The sequence below is a fragment of the Lactuca sativa genome, chromosome 4, assembly GCF_002870075.4.
Source record: "Lactuca sativa cultivar Salinas chromosome 4, Lsat_Salinas_v11, whole genome shotgun sequence".
Lineage (NCBI taxonomy): Eukaryota > Viridiplantae > Streptophyta > Magnoliopsida > Asterales > Asteraceae > Lactuca > Lactuca sativa.
This window is the reverse complement of record NC_056626.2, coordinates 191,129,857-191,152,712: the sequence shown is the minus strand read 5'-3', so window position 1 is coordinate 191,152,712 and position 22,856 is coordinate 191,129,857. Positions and strand designations below refer to the sequence as shown.

General features: G+C 34.1%; 2 protein-coding genes and 2 long non-coding RNA genes across 4 annotated transcripts; all 4 read right to left on the bottom strand.

Moving 5' to 3' along the window:
* Positions 1 to 2,767: 2,767 nt before the first annotated feature.
* On the bottom strand, positions 2,768 to 4,293 carry LOC111882098 (uncharacterized). Its single transcript, XM_023878460.3, has 4 exons — positions 4,173 to 4,293; positions 3,883 to 4,080; positions 3,645 to 3,795; positions 2,768 to 3,553 (listed from the first exon to the last, which is right to left on the bottom strand). The coding sequence occupies exons 1-4, from the start codon at positions 4,224 to 4,226 to the stop codon at positions 3,042 to 3,044; spliced, it is 915 nt and encodes a 304-aa protein (XP_023734228.1). The 5' UTR covers positions 4,227 to 4,293; the 3' UTR covers positions 2,768 to 3,041.
* A 10,968-nt stretch (positions 4,294 to 15,261) lies between these two features.
* On the bottom strand, positions 15,262 to 17,448 carry LOC111882105 (pollen receptor-like kinase 1). Its single transcript, XM_023878470.1, has 3 exons — positions 16,668 to 17,448; positions 15,941 to 16,582; positions 15,262 to 15,845 (listed from the first exon to the last, which is right to left on the bottom strand). The coding sequence occupies exons 1-3, from the start codon at positions 17,446 to 17,448 to the stop codon at positions 15,262 to 15,264; spliced, it is 2,007 nt and encodes a 668-aa protein (XP_023734238.1).
* Positions 17,449 to 18,594: 1,146 nt separating this feature from the next.
* Positions 18,595 to 22,802, bottom strand: LOC122197379 (uncharacterized). Its single transcript, XR_006190768.2, has 4 exons — positions 22,618 to 22,802; positions 22,411 to 22,515; positions 20,848 to 21,690; positions 18,595 to 19,118 (listed from the first exon to the last, which is right to left on the bottom strand). It is a non-coding gene; the product is annotated as an uncharacterized LOC122197379 (long non-coding RNA).
* LOC122197378 (uncharacterized) lies at positions 19,971 to 20,841 on the bottom strand. The gene is made up of 2 exons (XR_006190767.1): positions 20,291 to 20,841; positions 19,971 to 20,189 (listed from the first exon to the last, which is right to left on the bottom strand). It is a non-coding gene; the product is annotated as an uncharacterized LOC122197378 (long non-coding RNA).
* Positions 22,803 to 22,856: the final 54 nt, after the last annotated feature.

Here is a 22,856-nt window from a genome sequence, read left to right as displayed (position 1 = left end):
TATATAAAATTGTTATTAACACTTGTATAAATGCAGTTATTATTTTTTTCTTATTATAGGAAAAATTAAACTAGGACCAAAGCCGAAACATATTGAGGGTTTGAGACACATGTGCTATAAGAAAAGCTCAGGTTGGTGTACAAATCAAGCACAAGAAGATTGGGTAAGTGATAAATGAAATTAATATGTTGTTTAAATATGTTATTATTTTAATGTTTAATTTTATTTGTTCGTTTTAATTATCGTATGTTTATTGTTTTCTTTATTTTAGGAGAAAATTCAAGATGAATACACTAGTATAGAGCCTTTGTTTTGGTACGATTTATTTTTTATTTTTAGGGCGGTGATAGCCTTAAACTGCATCATTAAAACACTTATGCATCAATAAATCAATGAATCACATCATTTAAGCCATTTGTTGTTGCGCTTTCCCTAAAAAGCATTAAAAATGTAACTGCACCATTAAATCAATAAAAATCGACCCAATTAATCATGTGGAACCGTCTCATTTAATCTTCCTTTTTGTTCAAAATTTTCATTTCGTGCTGGATCCTTCGCAAATAAACCCTCTATTTTAATATAAATCTAAGCACACACCCATGAAAACCATAACTCCTTCGCATTTTTATTTTTGAGTAGAGTAGTAGATAGGATTTTTTATAAAACTTCCCTACATCATCTTCATCTTGAACCACTAGTGCACCACCGAGACCACTATCATCCATCACCGGTAGAACTGGAGACCTTCACCACCACAAACCATCTGCTATCACCCTCGATCCATCGCCATCACTTGTTACAACAGAAGATATCCAACCACCGATAGCACCCATCGCATCCTCCACGAACCATCGACCTCCGCCTCAAAACCGACTGAACCAGTTAACCTTCAAGCTACCCATCACAGTCTCACACACCATTTGTTTCAGCCTCGCACCTTCTAAACTCAAACGCACCACCGTAAACAACCTCGAACCATGGGAACCTCCACCCTCTTACTTGTTCCGGCTTCGAACAAACTACACCCCAACTGCCACTTTTGACAACCATCACCACATGATACTTACGCCACCATCGAACCAATAAGAAATATAAAAAAGAGGAGGATGTGTTTTAAGGATCAATAGGTTAGTAGATAGGTTGGGTAGATAATATTTAAATATAAAACCCATTACAATCATAAACTAATATTGTGGTCATACCCTAATATACTAATATAGAGTATGTCTAATATTCGTGCTATAAAAAAACAACGAAGAAATGAATGGAATTGTGACTTCATAAATTGGTGCGGTTATAATTTTTTGGTGCGGTATTCATCATTAAATGTGGGTATTTTTTTAGGCGGGTTTCTTCATTTTTTGGGGCAGTTATATAACCGCATTATTAAATAGGGGTGTTTTTTAATGTGATATTTGTTGGTGCGGTTCAATATCCGCATCAATTAATCCTTTTTAACGGCATCAGTTAATGATTTTTGTACTAGTGATATGAGAAAATGCAAAGCGAGATCGGGGAAGGCGAAGATGTAGATGGGGAACAACGTCTCGCTCGTTCCCTCAGGACGAGATGTGACATGCTCGCAGAGTGAGTAGGGGACCAATCGTTCGGTCTACTTCCAAATGAACGTGCTTCTGTATCTTCCTAATCTCAATCCAAATCTCAATCCCAATTTGATGCATACCAAATACAAAAATACTTGCAACAATATAATAACTCCTTGGAGGCATGTATTTCTAACTTCCAACCATCATCATGTCCTAGCTTTCTATTCAATTCCATCACACAAGGAAGTACCTCACAAGGAAATACCTCTCAAGAAAATGTCGAGCCCGAGAGGATGGAAGAAGAAGAAGAATATGATAATGATGGTTGATGTTTTGTGTTATTTTGAACAATGTTAGCTACTTGAATTTGGTATATAGTTTGGTATGTATAGTAATACTAAACTTGAATTTGAACAATGGTAGTTAGTTATTGTATCATATTTAATATATGTTACAAAATATCTGGATTTGTCAAGAATACATAAATGGTAAATTAATAGGATCATTAAAAACTTAAGAAAAAAACTTCTAGCGGCTATCCCAACAACATATCGTCTGTATATAGTTGTTTGTCTTATAGACAACTGATACTGTGTCGACGGCATGTCGTCGCTACAGTTCTTATCTATACCTATGACAAATCGTCGTTGTACTCATTCCGATGACATTTCTTTGCCACATGTATTTAATAAAATTTAATTTTTTTCGAAAATCATTCTTGACACGGATCCTATGCGGACAACTTGTTACCCCTATGCCGACTGACGACTATTTCCACCTATCATGACTAGTCTGTGCCAACTACATGTTGTCGGTATACTCTATCCTATCCTATCCAATGACAATGTCATTGGTATAGGTTCATAAAATGCCGTCGGCAAACATAGGGTGTTAGGTGTTGTAGTGATATGTTCGGGTATATGCCCATGCAAAAAACCCATATCGGCTGTTAAAAGAAAAACATGATGCCATATTTGTGGTCTTCATTTGCAGAAGTTACATTGTAAAATTATAATTGTAGTGCTTCAGTGCACTAAATTGTTATACGTGAATTGATACTAAAGAAAGTATCTTTTACATCATGCACGTTTTGGATTTTATGCAAGCCGAATAAATCAGTTTATATATGTTTCTGTTATGAATATCTTTAAATGAATTATGTGCAAGAATGTTTGATGATTTTGTGAATATTGTCATCGTCATATATATACTTGTATCAGTATATGCAAACCATTAACTCAACAACGTTACTTACTAACCATAACAACTGCATTTATACGAACTGGAAAGCCTGAACTACTAACATAAACAAATATATACACATAATCAACAATATTGCGAGTAAAGGAGCTCGAACCCGGGTGCTCTCCACTTAATTCGTTTGCCATTTCCAAAAAAAAAAAAAAAAAGTCAACAATAAGTAACTAACTAATTAACTACTTCCAAATATTATGCATCCTAGCTGACAGTTAAATTCACGAAGAGCATGCACATTCAAACCCAAATCCCTTTGAGAAGGGCATTTGTGGATGAAGTCTCTCCAAAAGTGTTAAGAAGGTCGGAGCAAGAAGCATCCTGTGTCTCTTCAACCTCGCTCTTCAACTCCAACCCAAGCTCTTCTTCAATGTCGTCGGATGCTGATATCAGCAAAAACTCGCAACCTTCATAGTTTAAAAAGTCAGGAGGATCTGCAGCATGGTAACGTAATTTCCCAAACTGTCCTTGCAGGTGGGCAGGGAACACCGCTCTTTTCTTCTTATTAAGTCCCCTAAACTGTCCTTTCTGGGTCGGATTCTTTATTTGTATAAGGAAAGATGCCTCTTTTTCGATGTTTAAAGCCTCTTGTGGTTCATTTTTCTCTTCTTCCGATGGGAATTCTAGCTTGTAAATCAGATGGGTGTGCATCTTCTTCCCGCTGTGATGCCTTAGTATGCGGTATATGCCTTCCCCTACTGGTCTTGCTGCAGCTTTGTGCCTGTGTCCACTCTTCGCAGTATCATATTCCTCTGTACACCACAAGTGTATGTTTTTATTTTTAAAGTAAGCAGAAGATCATCCACATACATATTAACAAATGTAACATTGATCCAATTTAACCTCCTTTAAGAGCATCCTTGACATCCTCAATCTTGGTGGTCACCAACTCTACGAAGCCCCAAAGCGGCCTGCTCTTCTTTGTTGGATCCGGGAGCTTCTTCTGGCCCATGACAATGAACCGGAGGAGTGAATTCTTCTCTATGTTTACCTCCTAATAGATCAAATGCATGTTTGTTAACTTAAATTTTAATATCAACTTGAATTAACGACAAAAGTCGTTTGGTAGCTAAAAGCACACCTGGGAGCCATGGCCACCTTGAGTAGGCGGTGGGTCGTCGTCTTCTTCTTCTTCTTCTTCCTCTTTCTGCTTGACTTGAGTGGACGTCTCGCCGGACTCGGGCCTTAAAACTATGTACATCCGCTGCACATCATCGGAGCTATGTGCTTCTTCCTTATTTACTTTAGGCCTGTAAAAGAAATATATCTCCCCTCTTTCCTGAATGCAGTTGATCGATCGACTGATTAATTAAACACACGTATATACACAAAGAGAATCCCAGTTGCGGTAAGTACCGGTGGCTAGTTTACCTGAATCTCGACCTCCGGTGGGCTTCTGGTGTTTACCTCTTCTCCTTGTCCCATTTCTACTCTCTTCCACAGGAGCGGTGATCAGTGTGCGAATCCAAGACCATTCCCAAATATCTATATTATAGCTTATATAAAATTGGATTACTTTCTTCTTTTAGCTACACGTATCACTCCTCCCACCACGTGTCCCTTTGGTTGTGCTACTTCGTTTTTTGTTATTTTATCACTTTGATGTTTATCATATATGATTTTCATAAAATCCAGTATCGTGGTAAAATTCAATAATAGGTATTTGAGAGTCGTGTTTTTGTGATTTAAGTATAACTTCTTATATAACTTTTTTTACGCAAGCATATACACTCGTTAAATTACACTCCTAAATTACTATTTCCATACGAGGCGATGGAATTTTATATATGTGTATAAAAGATGAAATAATTAGGAAAGGGCATTGATTCTTCCACATAATCAATTTGATAAATCCACTGAAATTGTAAATATGTGACAACTATGCCCTTTTTAAAATTCGTAGCGTTTTCTTTTTGGATTCTAATTATTCAGAAGACATTTATTATCAAAAAAATATTTTATGGATAATTTATACTTTATACTCTCTTTTTCTCTTTGCTCCTTATTAAACCATAATTTTTTTTTTAACATTCCACCATTTATTTAATACTTTGTTTTTTTCTTCTTTTTTATCATTTTTTACATCACTGTCTTTTTTTAAGAGCCTATAATTCTTGTATATTGATGGATATTATTATGCTTATTTGGAATATCAAAATAAATATATTAAAAATAAATATATTAATTCTTTGATTATGATTATAGATGTTATTGAACTGGTTTAATCGATTATTAGTTGTTTGATTCGGTTTAGTTGATTTTTTGACTTTCAAAATATTAACTGAAAACGAACAAAATAACATTCTATTTAACCGTTTTTGGTTTTATATGAGTCGATTTAATTTGTTCGGTTTCTGTTAAATCTAAATAACAAACATGTGAACAACTAATTAAGTGAGAATGTTTATGTCTCATCTTCCATGCGATCAACTTGTAAGAAAAAAACAAGTTAATAATAACAAAAGAGCGGCTAAACTAAAAGCAAAAAATAACATACAATAGCTAAAATTAATATGTATAGTCAGGGACGGATTTAGGTGTCTCTCAGGATCTCGGACCACCACTCAATTTTACATTGTAAAAAAATCTATTAATGTTCACCCACTAAAAAAATGTGCAACCACTAACGTAACTACAACAGGAATTTTTGCATCGCCACTATATAGTCAGTGTCTAATAAATATGGCCGAACACATGCAAAATAATGAGTCAACACATGTAATATAAGAGTTCCTAAACAATATTCTTACTTTCTCATTTATACTTATATGATTACTAAAACGTTTGATTGAATTCAATATATTCTTTGGACTATGATTCTTCGAGCAAATGGTAGACCTCCAAAAGCAAAAAAAGAAAAGATGATTAAACTCTATTGTGCGAGACTTTTTAAATTTGAGCTTGTGGAATCATCACAACCACCAAAAACTTCAAAATTTGCCCATGTCTTTTCAAATAAATAATAGTGTCTCCTCATATTAGTTAGAGAACAATTTACTTAATCTAAACACATATCTAATGTTTTCAAGTGATGATATGTCATATAAGTAGCTTGAATATTTAATATGCACTAGTTTGAATATTTTTGTTGGACAACATTTATTATGATTTGATATGCATTAGTTTGAAATTGTATTTTTTTACTTGTTAAGTAGTTGGTTGTATAGTAGTTTTATCATAATATGTTTATAAACTCTTTAAAAACAAAGGCTGGTGGTGTAAAAAATGACTAAAGAAGAAAAAAAAACAAAGTATTGAAATGAGGGATGAAATGTCAAAAAGAGCAAATATGACGGTTTAACTAAGGAGAATAGAGAAAAAACAAAGGGTATAAAGTGGCTGAAATGTTTTTTGGTATAACTAGCTCACGAATAATCAGGATCCAAAAAAAATACATTGTAAATTTGAATGAGGGCATAATTGTCATTACCTTTATAGTTTCTGTGGATTTATTAAAATCCTCCTTGGAAGAATCAGCGGCCATTAGGAAATAATGTTTAACCAGAAAATGCTCATCTCCATTCTCCACTTTGCTAGGACGTATACAAGATTTTATTTACAAAATTAGGATGATTGTTTTTGAAAAGAAAAAAAAAAAAAAAAAAAAATCCCTACTACATGAACCATTTTTGTAATTCATTTGTTACGTATGGATAAAAGCCCACTCGTTAAAATTTGTTGTGGGGGCATTTATATAATTTTTTTTAAATATACACCGTTATATCTCTTTCTAATAAAAATTTCTCTAAAATGCCATGTGTCCTTCCTATAAGCTCCTTCTGTCCACGTGTCAGTTGCACACATCTCCTCTCAAAACTTTTCCCACCCAATGCACTGTTAACGGAAATCAAAATACAATCACAGTTAAATCAATTTAATTTAAATCATAATCATAATAAATAATATAATTATCAACCCCTACTAATTAGCAACTCAGTTACCATAATCTAGCAGTCTTTTTGAATTTCTAAATCTTTTATCCATTATATCTCCATTATAATAGGAATTATAATAGGAATTAAATAATGTTTGCTATATTATTGTTTATACAAATGGAAGATCTAAAAAGCTTTCTGACCTTCTCATTTTTCAAATTTTGGTTCCTCTGTACGTCTTCTTCTCTGCAACCCTGGTAAATCGTTCTCCTTTATACTTCTTATAAAGCACCTCGTGATTCGACAACCTTTCATTCACATAATATATAATCATCAGGTTAGTGTACAATCATCTTAAAGTTCATGTTTTATCTGTTGATTATATATATATATATATATATATATATATATATATATATATATATATATATATATATATATATATATATATATATATATATTTGTTTATGTTATGTTCCGAAAGTGTATTGTGATAAACATGTAACGGTTTTGACAAATGCAAACTAATTCATACTTTATCGGTTGATTATCTATGTTTTGTTTTTGTTTATGTTAATTCTGTTTGTTTCTTTTTCATTCTATTTCTTTATGTACTTCTATTTCATGTATTTAATGTCCGATTCAAACTAATATTTTGAAAATGTATTAAATTTTATAGACATCTTCCATATTCATAATTATATAAATACCATAAAATAACATAAAATTTAGAGATCATTTTCATATGTATTTCTTAGAAGATAGCATAGAACTGTTTATTTTAAAAAAATGCATAAATCAGATTTCAATATATGTATGATATTTTAAATAGAAAGAAATATCAACGTACTATCATTTCAACATATGTCAGTATTTCGTTTATAATAAGTGGAATTATTACTTTTTTCGTATAAAATATAAACAGGTAATTGCTATAATAAACAAATCGACACAAATTCATTGTTGTTTCTTGCATTAGAATAACATGAATATATAATAGAATAATGTTTAGCATAAAATTTCATACAAGGTGTTCAAACATAAAAAAATAGTTATATATTGACAGTTTATTATTATTATTATTATTATTATTATTATTATTATTATTATTATTTTTCATTTTTTAGCATAATTGATATAACGGTGATTTCATAAATCATACTTTTCTGTTGTAACAGTTTTTTTTAAAACTCTTTTAACATAATGTTTGAATGCAAAACTTAAACTTTCTGTTAAAATTGTATTTAATGTAATCAACATTACAACAATTATGATAAAAAAAATGCAATATATATATATATATATATATATATATATATATATATATATATATTGTGATTATTTCTTTTACGTTTATAAATCAATTAGGCATCTAGACATTGTATTTTCATTATGAAAACAAATTTACTCCATAAAGGTATTTTGAAGTTAAAGTTGGAAAAAAGTGGTTGCCTTTTGATTTGGATGTGAATTTGGAAAGGTATTTAATTGTTACTTTTAAAGAACAATTACAAATTTTTATTTTGCATGGCTGTATTTTCACATTGTGTGCTAGAAGGTTCAAACATTTGTTACTGATGATTTTTTTTAATGGTTTGTTTGTGCTACATTCATAAAATATTCTGAATTTATGAATTGGATTTTTTTGTTATGGCATCATATTTTTCGTTCATCAGACATAAAGTTTATCTATGTTGTATGGTATATGTTTGTATTCCTATTATTTGTTTTTGTTTTTTCATAAACTATAAACAAAAAGGCATATTTTTCCTCTTTGATCATGTTCAGAAATAATATCAGTGTTATTGCATTTTTTATCATAATTGTCGTAATTGGTGATTACATTTAATACAAATTTAACATAAAGTTTAAGTTTTTTAATCAAAGTAATATTTATGGCAATGTACTTTTTCCATTATTTCTTTTAAATAGAAAAGGACAATACTGTCTTTTTTTTTACTAATCTTGCACCCTCTCAAATTACAATGATACGATTTTTTGTTTGACTTTGATTACAAACTGGACTTTGTTTTATGTAATAAATCTTTTATTTTGATTATAAATATAAAAATAAAATTATAATATTAATATTAATCTAAACTATATTCACGATTCAACTTTATTTCATATTAATCTTGCCATTGAAGTTTGCAATTACCATGTGAAAAAAGCTACCATGATTTCTTTTAAATAGAAAAGAACAATGTTACCCTTTTTATTAATCTTGCACCTTCTCAAATTACAATCATTTCAAGTAAAAAAAATGAAAATACAACTTTGTAATATAGAAAAACAAAAATATGATGCTATAATACGCAAATAAATGAAAGTAGGTTGCTATTTCTAGCATTTACTAAGTTTATCCAGACATGGGTTAATGGGTAAAAAGAGACTTACATTGATGATTAGAACTAGGCAGTTGAGTTTCTGTACTTTGTCAATACTCTGTATCAAAAACAAAAGAAAACAGGGTGAACAAATTGAAGCACAAATGAATTGGGAGACAAATAGTTGAAGTGAAAATTGGGAATTACCTTAAAAAAATCAAACCAAAATGTCACTTATTCATGAAATTATAGCACTATGTATAACAAAGCTCCTCAATTTTTGTAGTCGAGAAGCCAGGTGTAACATGGCCCCACTGCAAACCGGTTGTGCATATAAGATCATGTCTCCCTGCTTGATTCCATAATATTTTTAAACAATTGTAAACAGCCTCTATGTCATAGTATATATTGGTAGCAAATTAAGCTCACTCTTTCTTTCTGCATATATACTAATGCCAATAAAATAATCAAAGCACTCGGCTTGTATCCAAATGTGTAAAATACCCTTCACAGTAACATATAGGAAGAAAAAACCAAAACGAAATGTTGGCTTACCTTGCCAGTGGAGGCTCCATACCCCAAATAATCATAACTACAATATAAGCATTAACACAAAATGTTGTTATATAATTAATCATTGGAATTTTTGTAAATTGACTACCCTGTGTAATTATGGAGCAAATCTAAAGTGCCTAATTAACTTGTGGTCCATTAATCTTATTTAGCTTTATTTTTTTAATGTCTACGATATTATTTTTTTTGCAAAATATGTTTATATTCCCAAAACCAACAAGATAAAATATGGATTATATTTGGACATTAAGTTTCTTAGTAAATTTTTCATATTTGAAGGAGATTAAGCAAGTCTTCACCAAATATGGAAGGTAAATTAGTAAAATCAAATTCTTATTTATTTGAAATGTATCAAAACAATACCTTGAACCAAATCGCCTAATATTTAGCAATTTCGAATCCCAATGAGGGAAGAAAATTGTATGGATTAATAGAGGAGGGAAGAAATTACAAGGATTTATGGTGATTGTCGAGAACTCTTGGAATATAAAAGTAATGCAGAGTCAGCATTGATACATGTGAAGCGTGAATTGAATTAGACGGCATATTAATATGATTCCAGTTAAAAAGAAATAAAACAATTAATAGGTATAAGGTAGAACTGAGCCCAAAACCCAAAGCCCACCGATACATGAATCCCTAAAGGCGAGGCCTTGGTGCCTACAAAAAATCGCCGATTCACAGCAAAAATCAATGCCTTCTATACACGACATCGCCTTAGAGGTTGGAGGAATTTCTCTTGTTGCCTTAAGTTGCCTAGTGCCTTAGGCACGATTTCTAAAACACAAATTATAACCTTTTAGATTTAGATCAAGACAACTCTAATTCTTAGGAACACTGTTTGTTCTACTATTTAAATTGTTTGCGATTGTTCATATGGTATGATCATTATTGTTTTTGACAACCCGAAATTTATACATTGTTCAATTATTCAAATCAATCAAGGTTAGACTTATTTTTCCATCTTCTAGCACTATTTTGAGTCAATTTGAGTGTTCTGAGCGTAATACCTTCAAATTAGGGTGTAGAAATGGGTCCCACAAGTTCAAACACTTCACAAAATGGCCATACACTCCATCATGAGAAGTGTACGGCCGTACACCCCCCCCCCCTTAGCCGTACACTTTGGACTATATATGAGGGACTTAGCCTCTAATCAACCCTTTTCACCTCCCTCAGCGAAGAACTCGTTTCTACTCTCAACTATCATCCAATTCTGCACCTAGATCTTCAAGATTGTAAGTATTCTTCCCTTGATCTGTTGATTTTTCCTGTATCTTGTATGAATCACTGATTTCATCCATGAAATCACTCCATTTGGTAGATCTTCAAGTGTTCTTCAGTTTCAACAAGAACACCAAGAACACCTACTAGTTTCTTGGACCCCAAACACCCCTAAAGGCTTCTATATCGTAAGTACTCCTTCCCATGCTTGTTGCTTACTAGATATGCCATTAGAAATCGTCCAAAATCATGAACATCAAGGACTGTACGGCCGTACACACCCCATGTGGCCATACACCCCTTTGTTTGGTGCATATTAGCCTCAAAACTCACATTCTATGCTAAAGCATGTTCAAGAACACTTAGAGGATACAAAATATGGCCTTGAACCACACTTTTGACCATCTTTGCAAGACCATCAAGGGTTTACGGCCGTACAAACCCTTTGTGTGGTCATATAGACCCTTTTAAGGTCCAAAATGGTAACTAACACCCCTTTAAGTTAAGTTATAGCTAAGACACACTTCCTAGATGGTTCCCAAGGCCTTGAGAGACACATTAGCATGTTCCATAGGGATTTTGCGGCCGCACACCCTGACTGTACACACACAAAACTGATGCATTCTTGCCTTACACTCCATTTGTGAGGCTATATACCCCTTATGTGCAATCATATGTGATTGTAACACTTCAAAATAAGTGTTTCCTAGTCCCTAAACTGATTCCCTATCATAATTACTTGAGCTAAACACTTATTATATACATATATGTACCATTATATGCTTATTAGGATGTAACATACACGTTTTGAAATCGTGTTTTTTGTAACATCCCAAAATTTGAGGCTAAAATTTTCATTTTTAAATTAGGTAAATCATAAAATATGTTAACAAAACATTGTCAATATTACATTAGGTTTAAACCACAATGTCCTGTCTCAAAATCATAACATCATAAGTGATGGAAATCAGAGTACAATCCCAGAAGCTCATTGTGGAAATCATGTGTGAATGTGTGATGCGCTGCTACACCGCCGGCTCCTTCCCCTTAGACGAAGAGGCACCTGAAACCAAAACTGAAACTGTAAGCACAAAGCTTAGTGAGTTCCCCCATCATACCACATAGCATATAACATCATCAATATCTTACAACCGGTTACTGCCATCGGTATCTTTCAACCGGTAACGATCATCGATATCTTTCAACCGGTACACGCCATCGATATCTTTCAACCGGTAACTAGGGACTATTTCACCCCTAGCACTAGCATATAATAACAAGATATAATCATACAGTCAGGCATAACTGGGTACTGTCCTACCCTTCGATCCTAAAGACCTATGTCAGGGACAACCAATCCGTTCTACACACATAGCATATCTCACAGGCATATCTCATAACCAAAACATGTAACCATACCAAGATAATTATCACCAACACAATCATCTACCAAATACCCCTGTTGGTGGGCCGGCATTGTGGCCATAGACCTACCCCTACTGGAAGGTAACTCACCTCTACGTCGTGTAGTGTCTGAACTGTCCTCTGCGTGAAGATCGACTCTCCTCGACTCCTCACTCCTTACATGACAACCCTTCTAAGTCAATGAATAAAACATACAACCCTAACCAGGGTCAACCCAAGTCCAGTCAAAGTCAACATTGGTCAAAGTCAACATTCAGTTGACCTGAATCGTTGAGTTGGCCTACCAACTCGTCGAGTCCATGCCCCTCTATCCCGATATAAACCCTGACTCGGTTCGTTGAGTCTAGCAAGAACTCGACGGGTTTTTCCTTCGATAGTAACATCGGGACCATCTTCATTTGACTCGTCGAGTTCATTCTTGAACTCGTCGAGTTCATCTCCCTCATAAGAACTTGTCAAGTCTACGACTCGCCGAGTTGTATGAACAACTTGTCGAGTCCATCTTCAAAGGTTGGGAGATTTCCTTGGACTCGCCGAGTCTACTCAATCCACTCGCCGAGTCCCATGAGGTCCAGGTCCTTTTTCGTGTCTAAACAACCAAGGGACCCCCTTCCTAACAACTAATCCATCCTCAGAAAGGATTTGGTGTTCAATGCTCACTCACTCGTCGAGTTCCAAGAACAACACGCCAAGTCCAACCTTGACCACTACTATACAGTTGATCTAAATGGGATTTAACACACCAAAACTATAGATCTGGCGTCCTAATGTCCATTTTATACATAAAGTTCCAAGCTTGATGCACATGCATGGGGTTTTAGCTCAAAAGTCCATAGAATGCGCTCTACAATGTGCATGGGGCTCTCATGGCCCTAAAGTTGGTACCTTTATGCCATAAGACCCCTCTTAAGGCCCAAATATGAGGTCAATCCCCACTCAACCCCTCATAATCCGAAAATGGCTTAGAAAGCCATAAAAATCCCAATTCCAAAGATGAATAAGCCTATAGATAAGTCAAGACAGGGGTATTTACCTTGATGAAGCTGAAAATGGGGTAAGATCTCTGGATCTACAAGTCCCAACTCAAAATCCCAAGCTTCCTTCTTCCTTCCAAGCTTCACAAACCAACCAAGAACACCAAAATGGCCTTAACACACACAAACGGCTAGGGTTCCGATATGTAGCTTTAGGGGAGTGTTAGGGACAAGGGAGGCTAAGTTAAGGTGTTTATATAGGGTGCAAACCCTCAGATTTACGGTTTCACTCTCCCAGCACCTACTTGCCGAGTTAGTCACCCGAATCGTCGAGTAGGTCACTTAAAATGTCCGCGGGGTCACGATCCTACTCGACGAGTTGATCCTCCAACTCGTCGAGTCCAGAGAAAAACACAAACTACTTGAATAAAAAGGCATACCAAGAATCAAGTGTTACATTTTTGCAATAAATAATATTATTGAATATTATATGATATTGAGTATTGAGTTCTAACAGATAGTTTTTACTAGAAATAAAGTAAAACTATGTTTAGAATCATTCAGAAAATATTTGACGTCTTATGAGATTCCAAGTTAATATTGAAATTTAACGAAAATATAAAATTTTAAATAAGTAAAGCTTATTATTAAAAGTTGTAGAGAATCCTGTTAGAACCATTTAGGCGAAAACATCATCGAAATCCGAGTTATAACGAAAAAGTTATGACTATTTGAAGTTTCGAGACAGAACCGGCACGACGTCGAATGATGTAAAAAGTGAGTTTTTGATAAACTACTTTTTAGCCTATATGATTTAAATGAAAATCGTAATATTCGTTAAACCGAGAATTTCCATAAAAAGAACGTCAAAATCTGACTTCATATGAGGAAGTTATGATTTTGACAAATTTCGGTATAACAGTAGACAGCTAAAAACTCGAAATAAAGATCGAGTGAGTTTTAGCCGACACAACTTAAACAAGAATCGAAGATCTCATCGATTGTAGTTCAACGGTAAAAAGAAAGAAGAAAACGGACGTGAGATGAATAAGTTATGAATTTTTAACGGAGTTTTCCTGTCCCGACTCGTTAAAAATATAATATTAAAAATGAAATCAAAAATAGCTGGTGGAGTCTAAACAAAAGTTGTAGAATATAATCTCACCTACGCGTGGATATAGAGTATTATATTGCAATTATGAATGAAAAATGAAATATGTTGCTATTATAAATCAAAATAATCCCTAAATAAATAATTTGTGGTTATTACTTTGTTAACATAAAGTGTGTTGCTATTATGGATAAAAGAAAAAATAAGTACAATACCTATATTTGTTGAAAATTAAAGTAAGTTGCTATTATGGAATATGGGTTTTGTATGTTTCTATAATGAATAAAGAATGTTGATATATATTGTTTGTTTGCTAATTATATATGTTTGTTTTTAGGTTAAAGAGCTACGAACTAATGAACCCAACTTGAAAATAAAGAGAGGGAAAGAGTTTTGATGTAACAAAAACAAGAAATAATGGAACAACAATTGGCTCAACTAATGAGACAATTGGTCCGTAGCAGTTTCGTAGGAAATAGGATATGTTCCATAGGAAAAAAACATCCTTGTTGGAACTTCATTGGAAATTTCCTACTTGTTTCCTACTAAATACCAACAGAATTGTAGGTAACCATCCAATTTTCTAATGGGTCATTTTACAAATTTAAGAAAATTTGGGTTATTTTTGTTAAGGAACTGTTTCATACAAAAAAAATCAGATTGGATTGAATCCGACTTTATGCACTACTTTTATTGCTGACAGTCCGAAGGGCAAGCCTAGAAATCGATGGACCCATGAAGGAAGAAGATTCTTACAGTTTATGATATGATACCCATAAAGATTGTTTTCTCTTATTCCTGTAAGATACAAAGTACAAGTACGAAGGAATGCCATATATATGAGATGGACATCTGCCATGAACAAAAAGAGAGAATTACAAATGCTAATAGTTACTACTACAAATAATATAAAGCAAAGATATGCGGATGGGGTTTTAAACTTTTAATCAATCAATTGTCCCTCTCATCTAACTGTTGAATCTTGTTAGCAACATCTTCCATTTCTGGCCTTTTCTCCACATCCACCTCGCAACATTCCAACCCGATCTTGATAAGCTTCACCATCTGTCCCTGAGCATTGTCTATATCCTTCATGTCCTTGTCAAACACCTCCTCCACCGCTTCCCCCTGTATAGACTCCACCCACTTACCCAACTCGCTCCCATACTTACTTGGTTGCCCTTGTGCCAAACTGTTTGCAGGCAACTTCCCTGTCATTGTCTCGAGTATCAATATCCCTAAGCTCCAAACATCCAACTTCTTGCTGATGCGACCATCTTTAATGTATTCAGGTGCCTTATAAGCCACCATCATGTTCTGTGCATGTTCCACGTTTACCACAGGAAGCAACGTGTAATCCATCAAGAGAGGTTGCATGGAATTGTCAACGAGTACGTTGGAAGATTTGAGGTTCCCATGAGGTACTAATAGGTTAGGTAATTCTGTGTACAAATAAGCCATACCCTTTGCAACTCCTTTTATAATTTTTAAGCGCGTTGGCCAGTTAAGTTCAAGCTTTTCGGTTGTATGTTTTCCTAATGAAACATGATCGTGAATTAATATAGTATTAGCTATCATCAATTCATCATCATCGTCATGTTATTAATTAAAATGAATTACATATACATACCGTGAAGCTGCCTTTGTAGGCTGCCATTATGTACGAAGTTAAAAACCAAAAGCTTCTCTTCTTTACGATAATAGTATGCTGTTAGAGGAAGCAAGTTAGGGTGTGACAACCTCCCAAGCGTCCTCATATGCTCATGGAACTCCACCTTCCCGCAGTTGCTCATCTGTCTGAATCTTTTCACAACCAGAGCTTGTCCATCCATCATCACCGCCTTGTAAGCTGACCCAAAGCTTCCATAACCAAGAACCTCTGCGGATGCTCTAAGCAGGTCGTTTAGGTCAAACCTCGGCCCATCTTCCTTCAAGAATGTCAATTTCCCTTGTGCACCCACTATCGATGGAGGCTTCTTAGAATCTAATTGTTGTTCAGTCAGGATAACAGATCCCCCTGGACTTGTACATGTTGAAAATGAAGATCCTTCGCTGTAGTCTCTCATGTGATCTATTCGGCTCTTACCCAGAAGGTACAACATGAAAAGTGTTGCAATTGCTGTTATTGCTAGCAAAGCTGATATTATCATAACTATGACTGTTAACATGGACATCTTCTTATGGGTTTCATCTGTTGACGAATAAGGATTATAGGAAGCTCCAGTTTCATCACATACTGAACTTATCGGTGGCCCACATAATCCATCATTCCCTACATTAGTTCAGATATATGTAATACTAGAAGAACTCAATAGATATAAATTAAGCAAGCATGGTAATTAAAGTATTTGATATACCTGTGAAAGAGGAGGCATCAGTAATCTCGTCAAGAAAAGGTGGGATAGGACCCTGTAAATGATTGTTAGAAGCGTTGAATATGATGAGAGTGTGAGGGAAATCTGGGATGGGACCCATGAATTGGTTATTCTCTATCCTCAACTCTGTAAGACTCGTAGAAGATGCCAATGATCTGGGTATATCACCGGTAAATTCATTGTATGCCAAGTGCACTTTCTTTAAAGAAGACATACCCACAAAGGCATCATCATCAATATCTCCGGAAAACTTATTTGTGCATATATACAACGCCTTCAATGATCTTAGCTTCCTAAATTCTGGAAACGGCCCTTGAAAGTTGTTGTTCATCAAACTCAACGACCTCAATTGCCCCAACTGTTGAAGTGAATCCACGTTAATTTCCCCCGATAGTTTCATATTATCAAGTTGGATCCCCCATACATTGCCGTTGTTGCAAATCACCCCAGTCCAAGATGTTCTTGGTGATCCTGATCCTACTTGGGGACATGGACATCTTGGTGGATTGTTCCAATTCCCTAGCACCATGTCTCCATTCTCTAATGAACTCTTAAATTCCAATAGTGCATTTTTTTCCCTCTCTTCTTCTTCTGGTGACAATGATTCACATCTTATAACCAGGAGGTAAACAAGAGATACAAGGATGACAACATTTTGTAGATGACGATTCAACCTATTGCCAATCCTTATTGAATTCGTTGTATTGGGTGATGGTGATGGTGATGGCGATGGCGATGGTGGGGGAAGCACAAATTGGACCATGAGATTATCTCCACCTCCTTCTCTATCTCCCTACTTGGCCAACAACAGCTACACACACTTCTGAACGATTGCATATGATGGTACGTAGTTTTAAGTTGTATTCTCAGCGGTTTCCTGGCACGATCAATTGTCTGATTATATAATCAACAACTCCTTTTCTTTTCTTTTCTTTTCCTTTTTCTTCTTTTTGTTTTTGGACTTCTTCCTTGAGTTTGGGAGAGTGAACGAGGTTGGGGGTCAGCTGTTGAAAGAGAAAAGTTTGCATGTCTTTTGCCAAAAATACCGCGTAAGGGAGACTTGGTACTTGCAACCTAAATAAAAACTTCTAAGTATAGGGTGATTAATATATGGTTAACATTTTTTTGAAGGACAAGCTTGTTTCAACTAAAATAATTGTATTTGATGATAATGCAAACACTATCATTTATATCTACGTTTCAATATCTACGGGTCCAAAGATATACTAAAGTTAGAAATATAATCAAAATTAAATTGAAAATAGGAACATTATTATAAAATTCATTATTAATATTAAAAAACACAAATAGAGTCAAAACATTACAAAAACAATTAATTTAAAAAAAAAATACTTCTCATAATATTTTTAGATAAATTAGTTTTTTTATATAATTATACAATATACTTTAGGAATTTTAGGCCCTTCAAAGACATGGGCTCTAAGCGACCGTCCGGGTTGTCCACCATCAGGGTCGGGCTTGATCCACAGTCATGAATTTATGTCATAAAAGATCCATTCCAATATGTACCAGAAAGATGTATCAAAATATACCATAAAGATGTATGGTTATCGAATATCTCTATATTAATAAAAGAATAATTTTGTTTATTTACATGTTAGTCTCCTAAAGTTCCGTATTTAATGTTTGTTGGTTGTCAATATATGAGAGTTTTTCACGTGTCAATATATTTAATGGAGTCCTTTAATATGAAATCTTTTAATTTAATAAGACACTGAAATACCATTATATCTTTCAATTTAGCTAACGATTTATACAATCCCTACACATTAGGCATAAAATTAGTTCACATATAATATCAAATTAAAAAAATTAAACGTATCTACTACATTAATAAAAGTTTATTTTCCTTTATTAAATCACCGTTCATATTTTATGTGTAACAATATCACATAAATGAGGAGATTTTGATTTCCACTCTATTTTTTATCCCATTAACTAATGATATTTTTATTTCTACAATAATACAGACTATCAAACACTAAATTTCCTCAGTCACTCTTCATTTCAAGTTGTATTCTTTTCGATCAACACTAAATTTCCTCAGTCACTCTTCATTTCAAGTTGTATTCTTTTCAATCAACGATAAGTTCTGCAAGTGATTCATAAACACAGTTACATGACTTAAACGTATTCATTTATTCTTATAAATCAATGATTTATAATTTTACATAACAAAGAAAACATAAATATCTTAAGGGATAATGACTTAAAAAGGTAACATATTTTTCGATATGTACACGTTTAGTCATCGAGTTTTTTTTTTGTCTATATTTTCCGATTGAACTTGTTGAACTGTTCAAAAAACATCCTTATGACCTGCAATCATAAGTTTAACCGGTTTCCGGCGAGTCTCTAGTCATTTTCTCCGGCGAGACTCCGATGTTCATGATTTTTCCGGCAAAACATAATCTTTTCATAAAACAAAGATTAACACATCAAATATATTCCAGATTCAAGAACACATACAAAAATAAATATATAAACACACATACATACACATCATATCACTATTCATCGTCTTTAACCTCCAAGCCACCATTAAAATCGAGTTCTTGGGTTTATGATTTTCAGATGATGGTGTACGAAGGGAGTGAAAGATAGTATGTGTTGTTCCAAAATCGACTTCAGAAAGGAAAGAAGAGAGAAGTGTATGAGTGTTGTTCCAAAATCATGAACACACTAACTGATCTCTGAAAATCGTTCCAAAAACCAAAATCTCAGATCTGCACTACAACAATCGGACCCTGTGGAGGCGACGATTTCAGACCCTATGGAGACGACAAGTCGTCGGCATAGGGTATGGCGACGATCAGTCGTCGGCACAGGCGTGTCGGCATAGGTATGTTAGGTCGTCGGCATAGATGTCGTCGGTATAGCTAGCTCTATTGCGACGACATGTCGTCGGCATAGGGTGTCCAAAAACTATGTCATTTACTTTTTCTGGCACTTGGAATAAAAATAAATGAAAAATACTTTTTTTTCTTACCTATACCGACGACACGTCGTCGGTATATATTTTCATATTACCGCCAACATTTTCGTCATTCCCGCCAGACCTATGGTGACGACTTGTCGTCGGCACAGATATAGCGGTCAAAGAAAATTGGTCAAAAGTTCCAAAAGCTATGGCGACAACATGTCGTTGGCATAGGGTGACCTGTAGCGACGACTTGCGTCGTCGGGATAGGTGTCGTCGCCTTAGCTTGGTATTCTTGTAGTGCTGGGAAGAAGATGAACACGATGAAGATCTACAAACAAAGATGATGAACACACACACACATACTTCGATTTATGGAGGCTGAAACACATACATCAGATATGTGATGAACACAGATAAATATACATCAGATTATTGTTCATCAACTTCAACCTCCGTTCATGAGCAAATCTGAAACGATTACTTGAGCAAAACTTTGGTTTTTTGAAGAATAAAACACCAGAAATGATTTCTTGAGCAAAACGATTTCATCCATGGAAGATCTAGCAAAAAACGAAATCATACACACATGTAGTTATAGGTTCGTGTTTTGATCTAATACATACACACACATTCAAATCTAAAAAAGTTCTCAAGAACAAACCCATTAGAAGATCTCGATAGATCTGGAATTTTTGATCGAAGAAGAGACACCCACCCTCTTCGATTTTGATTGCAACCTCCTTCTCTCCTATTGTGCTGGTTCAAAGGATAATGCATCGACGAGCTTGTACATTATGCTGCATAGTTTGTATTTTGCTTACTTTCAACCATCAGAGAAAAACGAAGGGGAATCATTTGAAGTGAAGGACTCATCAATGAAGTTTGATCGGAGGTTGTTGGAAATAGCTTGAGACGGGATCTGGGTTTGTGGGGGTGAAGGTCTCGGTTTTAATGGTGGCTTGGAGGTTGAAGACGATGAACAGTAAACGATTTTAATGGTGACTTGGGTTGCTTTGGATAAACAAATCCAGCTAGAAAACGTAATTGATTTGTTAATAGAGAGATGAGGGAGGCGGAAGAAGGGCTTGGTGGTGGTAGTGGCTGATGAGAACGACGATCAAGAAGTGAGGTGTGTGTTTGTGTATTTAATTTTGGAAATCGAAATCTAGTGTGTTATGTGTGTTCTTGAGTTGTTAATCTGAAAAATCAAAACCTTACTTGTGTGTTACAACTCGCCGGAAAAATCATCTTGGCCGGAGACTTGTCGGAGAAGATGACCGGAGTCTCGTCGGAAATGCAAAGACCGCTGGAAACCGGTTAAACCCACACCAACCAGTCATAAGGTAAGATATGGACAACAAAAACAAGTTTAATGGGAAAATGTGGACAAAAAAAATTTTCAATGACTAAACATGATTGAACAACCACATCAACTATCTACATATTTTATGTAATATATTTTCAAACATTTCGGCATATTATTCCAATTTCACAACTTTAGAAGATAATAGAACCTATAATAACTAATAATTACAAAAATTAACGGAACTCAAAAAAAATTAAACAGTAGAAATGTTTCTATCAATTGAACAACTACATCAACTATTTAAATATTTTCTGTAATATATTTTCAAACATTTCGGCGTCTTATTCCAAATTCACAACTTTAGAAGATAATAGAACCTATAATAACTAACTAGAAAAGGGCCCATGCTTTGCATGGGTCAGGACTCTCAGGAGTTTTTCCCCTTTTTTTAATGGTGCATTTGATTATAAACAAACTCATTTGTCAAGATATGAATTAAGTAATCAATGTGTAACAATTTGGTATAATCGTACTCAAAGAAAAACAATCGGCAACAAACTCCTGACCCATGATTAAGTTGCCGGTGAAGCGCCTCTTTGAAAAGGATCAAGAAGCTGAGAAGGTGCAGTTGTTGGACATTTGGGTGTATGTATTTTCAACCCAAAAAGTGTCATTGAATCCTTCTTGTTGTCCATAGTGGCAGCCAACATGGTAGAATTTATCTATTGCTTCAGATCGTTTCTCTTTTTGTTAACCTGAAATATTTAATTTTTTTAATATATAAAGCAAAATCCACAAAATAAATCAATTAAATAAACAAAACCGACATCAAATGTTCTCACATCTTAGCATCCACGTTTTAACAATCAATGTAGGAAATGGAAACCAATCATGAAATATTTATATTTTTGCTAAGAATGGATGCATATTAACTATGACCATTTAACCCTTGAAACCGATAACTCTAAGTATTTTCCCTTTAGCTAAAAATGGATGCAGAATAGTTATGACCATTTTACCCTTGAAACCGAATAACTCTTAAGTATTTTCCCTTACATCTGTTACAGTTCTTGGTGCATTCTCCTTCTCCGTTCCATAAAAAGTAACAAATCCACATTCAATAATAATACAATTCTTATACTCTAAACATAATAAACACTTTCAAGTAAATCATAAGGGCTTTAGAAAGCTTTTTTCAAAAATTACATAATAATCACCCTGTAAAAATATTCCTGGGTAAAAAAATCACACCAAATAATATGTTTAGTTTGTGAAATGGGTTGCTCATTACCCAAACATAAATCTTTTGCTATTAGACCATATTCGCAATCAAAGATATAAAATATATAAAAAAAAAAAAAAAAAAGGCGATGGGGCTTCTTCTTTAAATCCTGAAATTTTCAACACCTTTTAATAATAAACAAAACTTAATAGCTAAAGTAAAAGATATAATAATTAATAAATATATTATACACCTCTAAGGGTGCACCCCATAATCTTCTCAAATAATAATCAGTCTTTGTAACAACAATAGCTGGAGGCAACAGTTCTGCTACATGAGGATTTGTTGGAACATATATCTGAAACCAAAAAAAGAAACTTCATCACAATTGGATAAAGAAATGGTCAAAATTCGCTACAACAATTCTAGTTTTCGTTGTTGAAGAAAAATAGGAACTAACAGGTTGATGATGAGTCATGGTTGCTCTTAAAGCCATTGAAAGGTAATGGAACTTGTGAACTATTAATAACAATCTTGAAAAGCACTTTGAATGCCATAACATGAATACCTTATTTTAAGAATAAACATGGATATTCCTCAGCCTATTAATAAGTGAATAGAGATGATATTTTAGGTTGTAATGCATACGGGACATAATATGTTAAGAACAAAACACAGGTACAGATGTATCTGATTAAA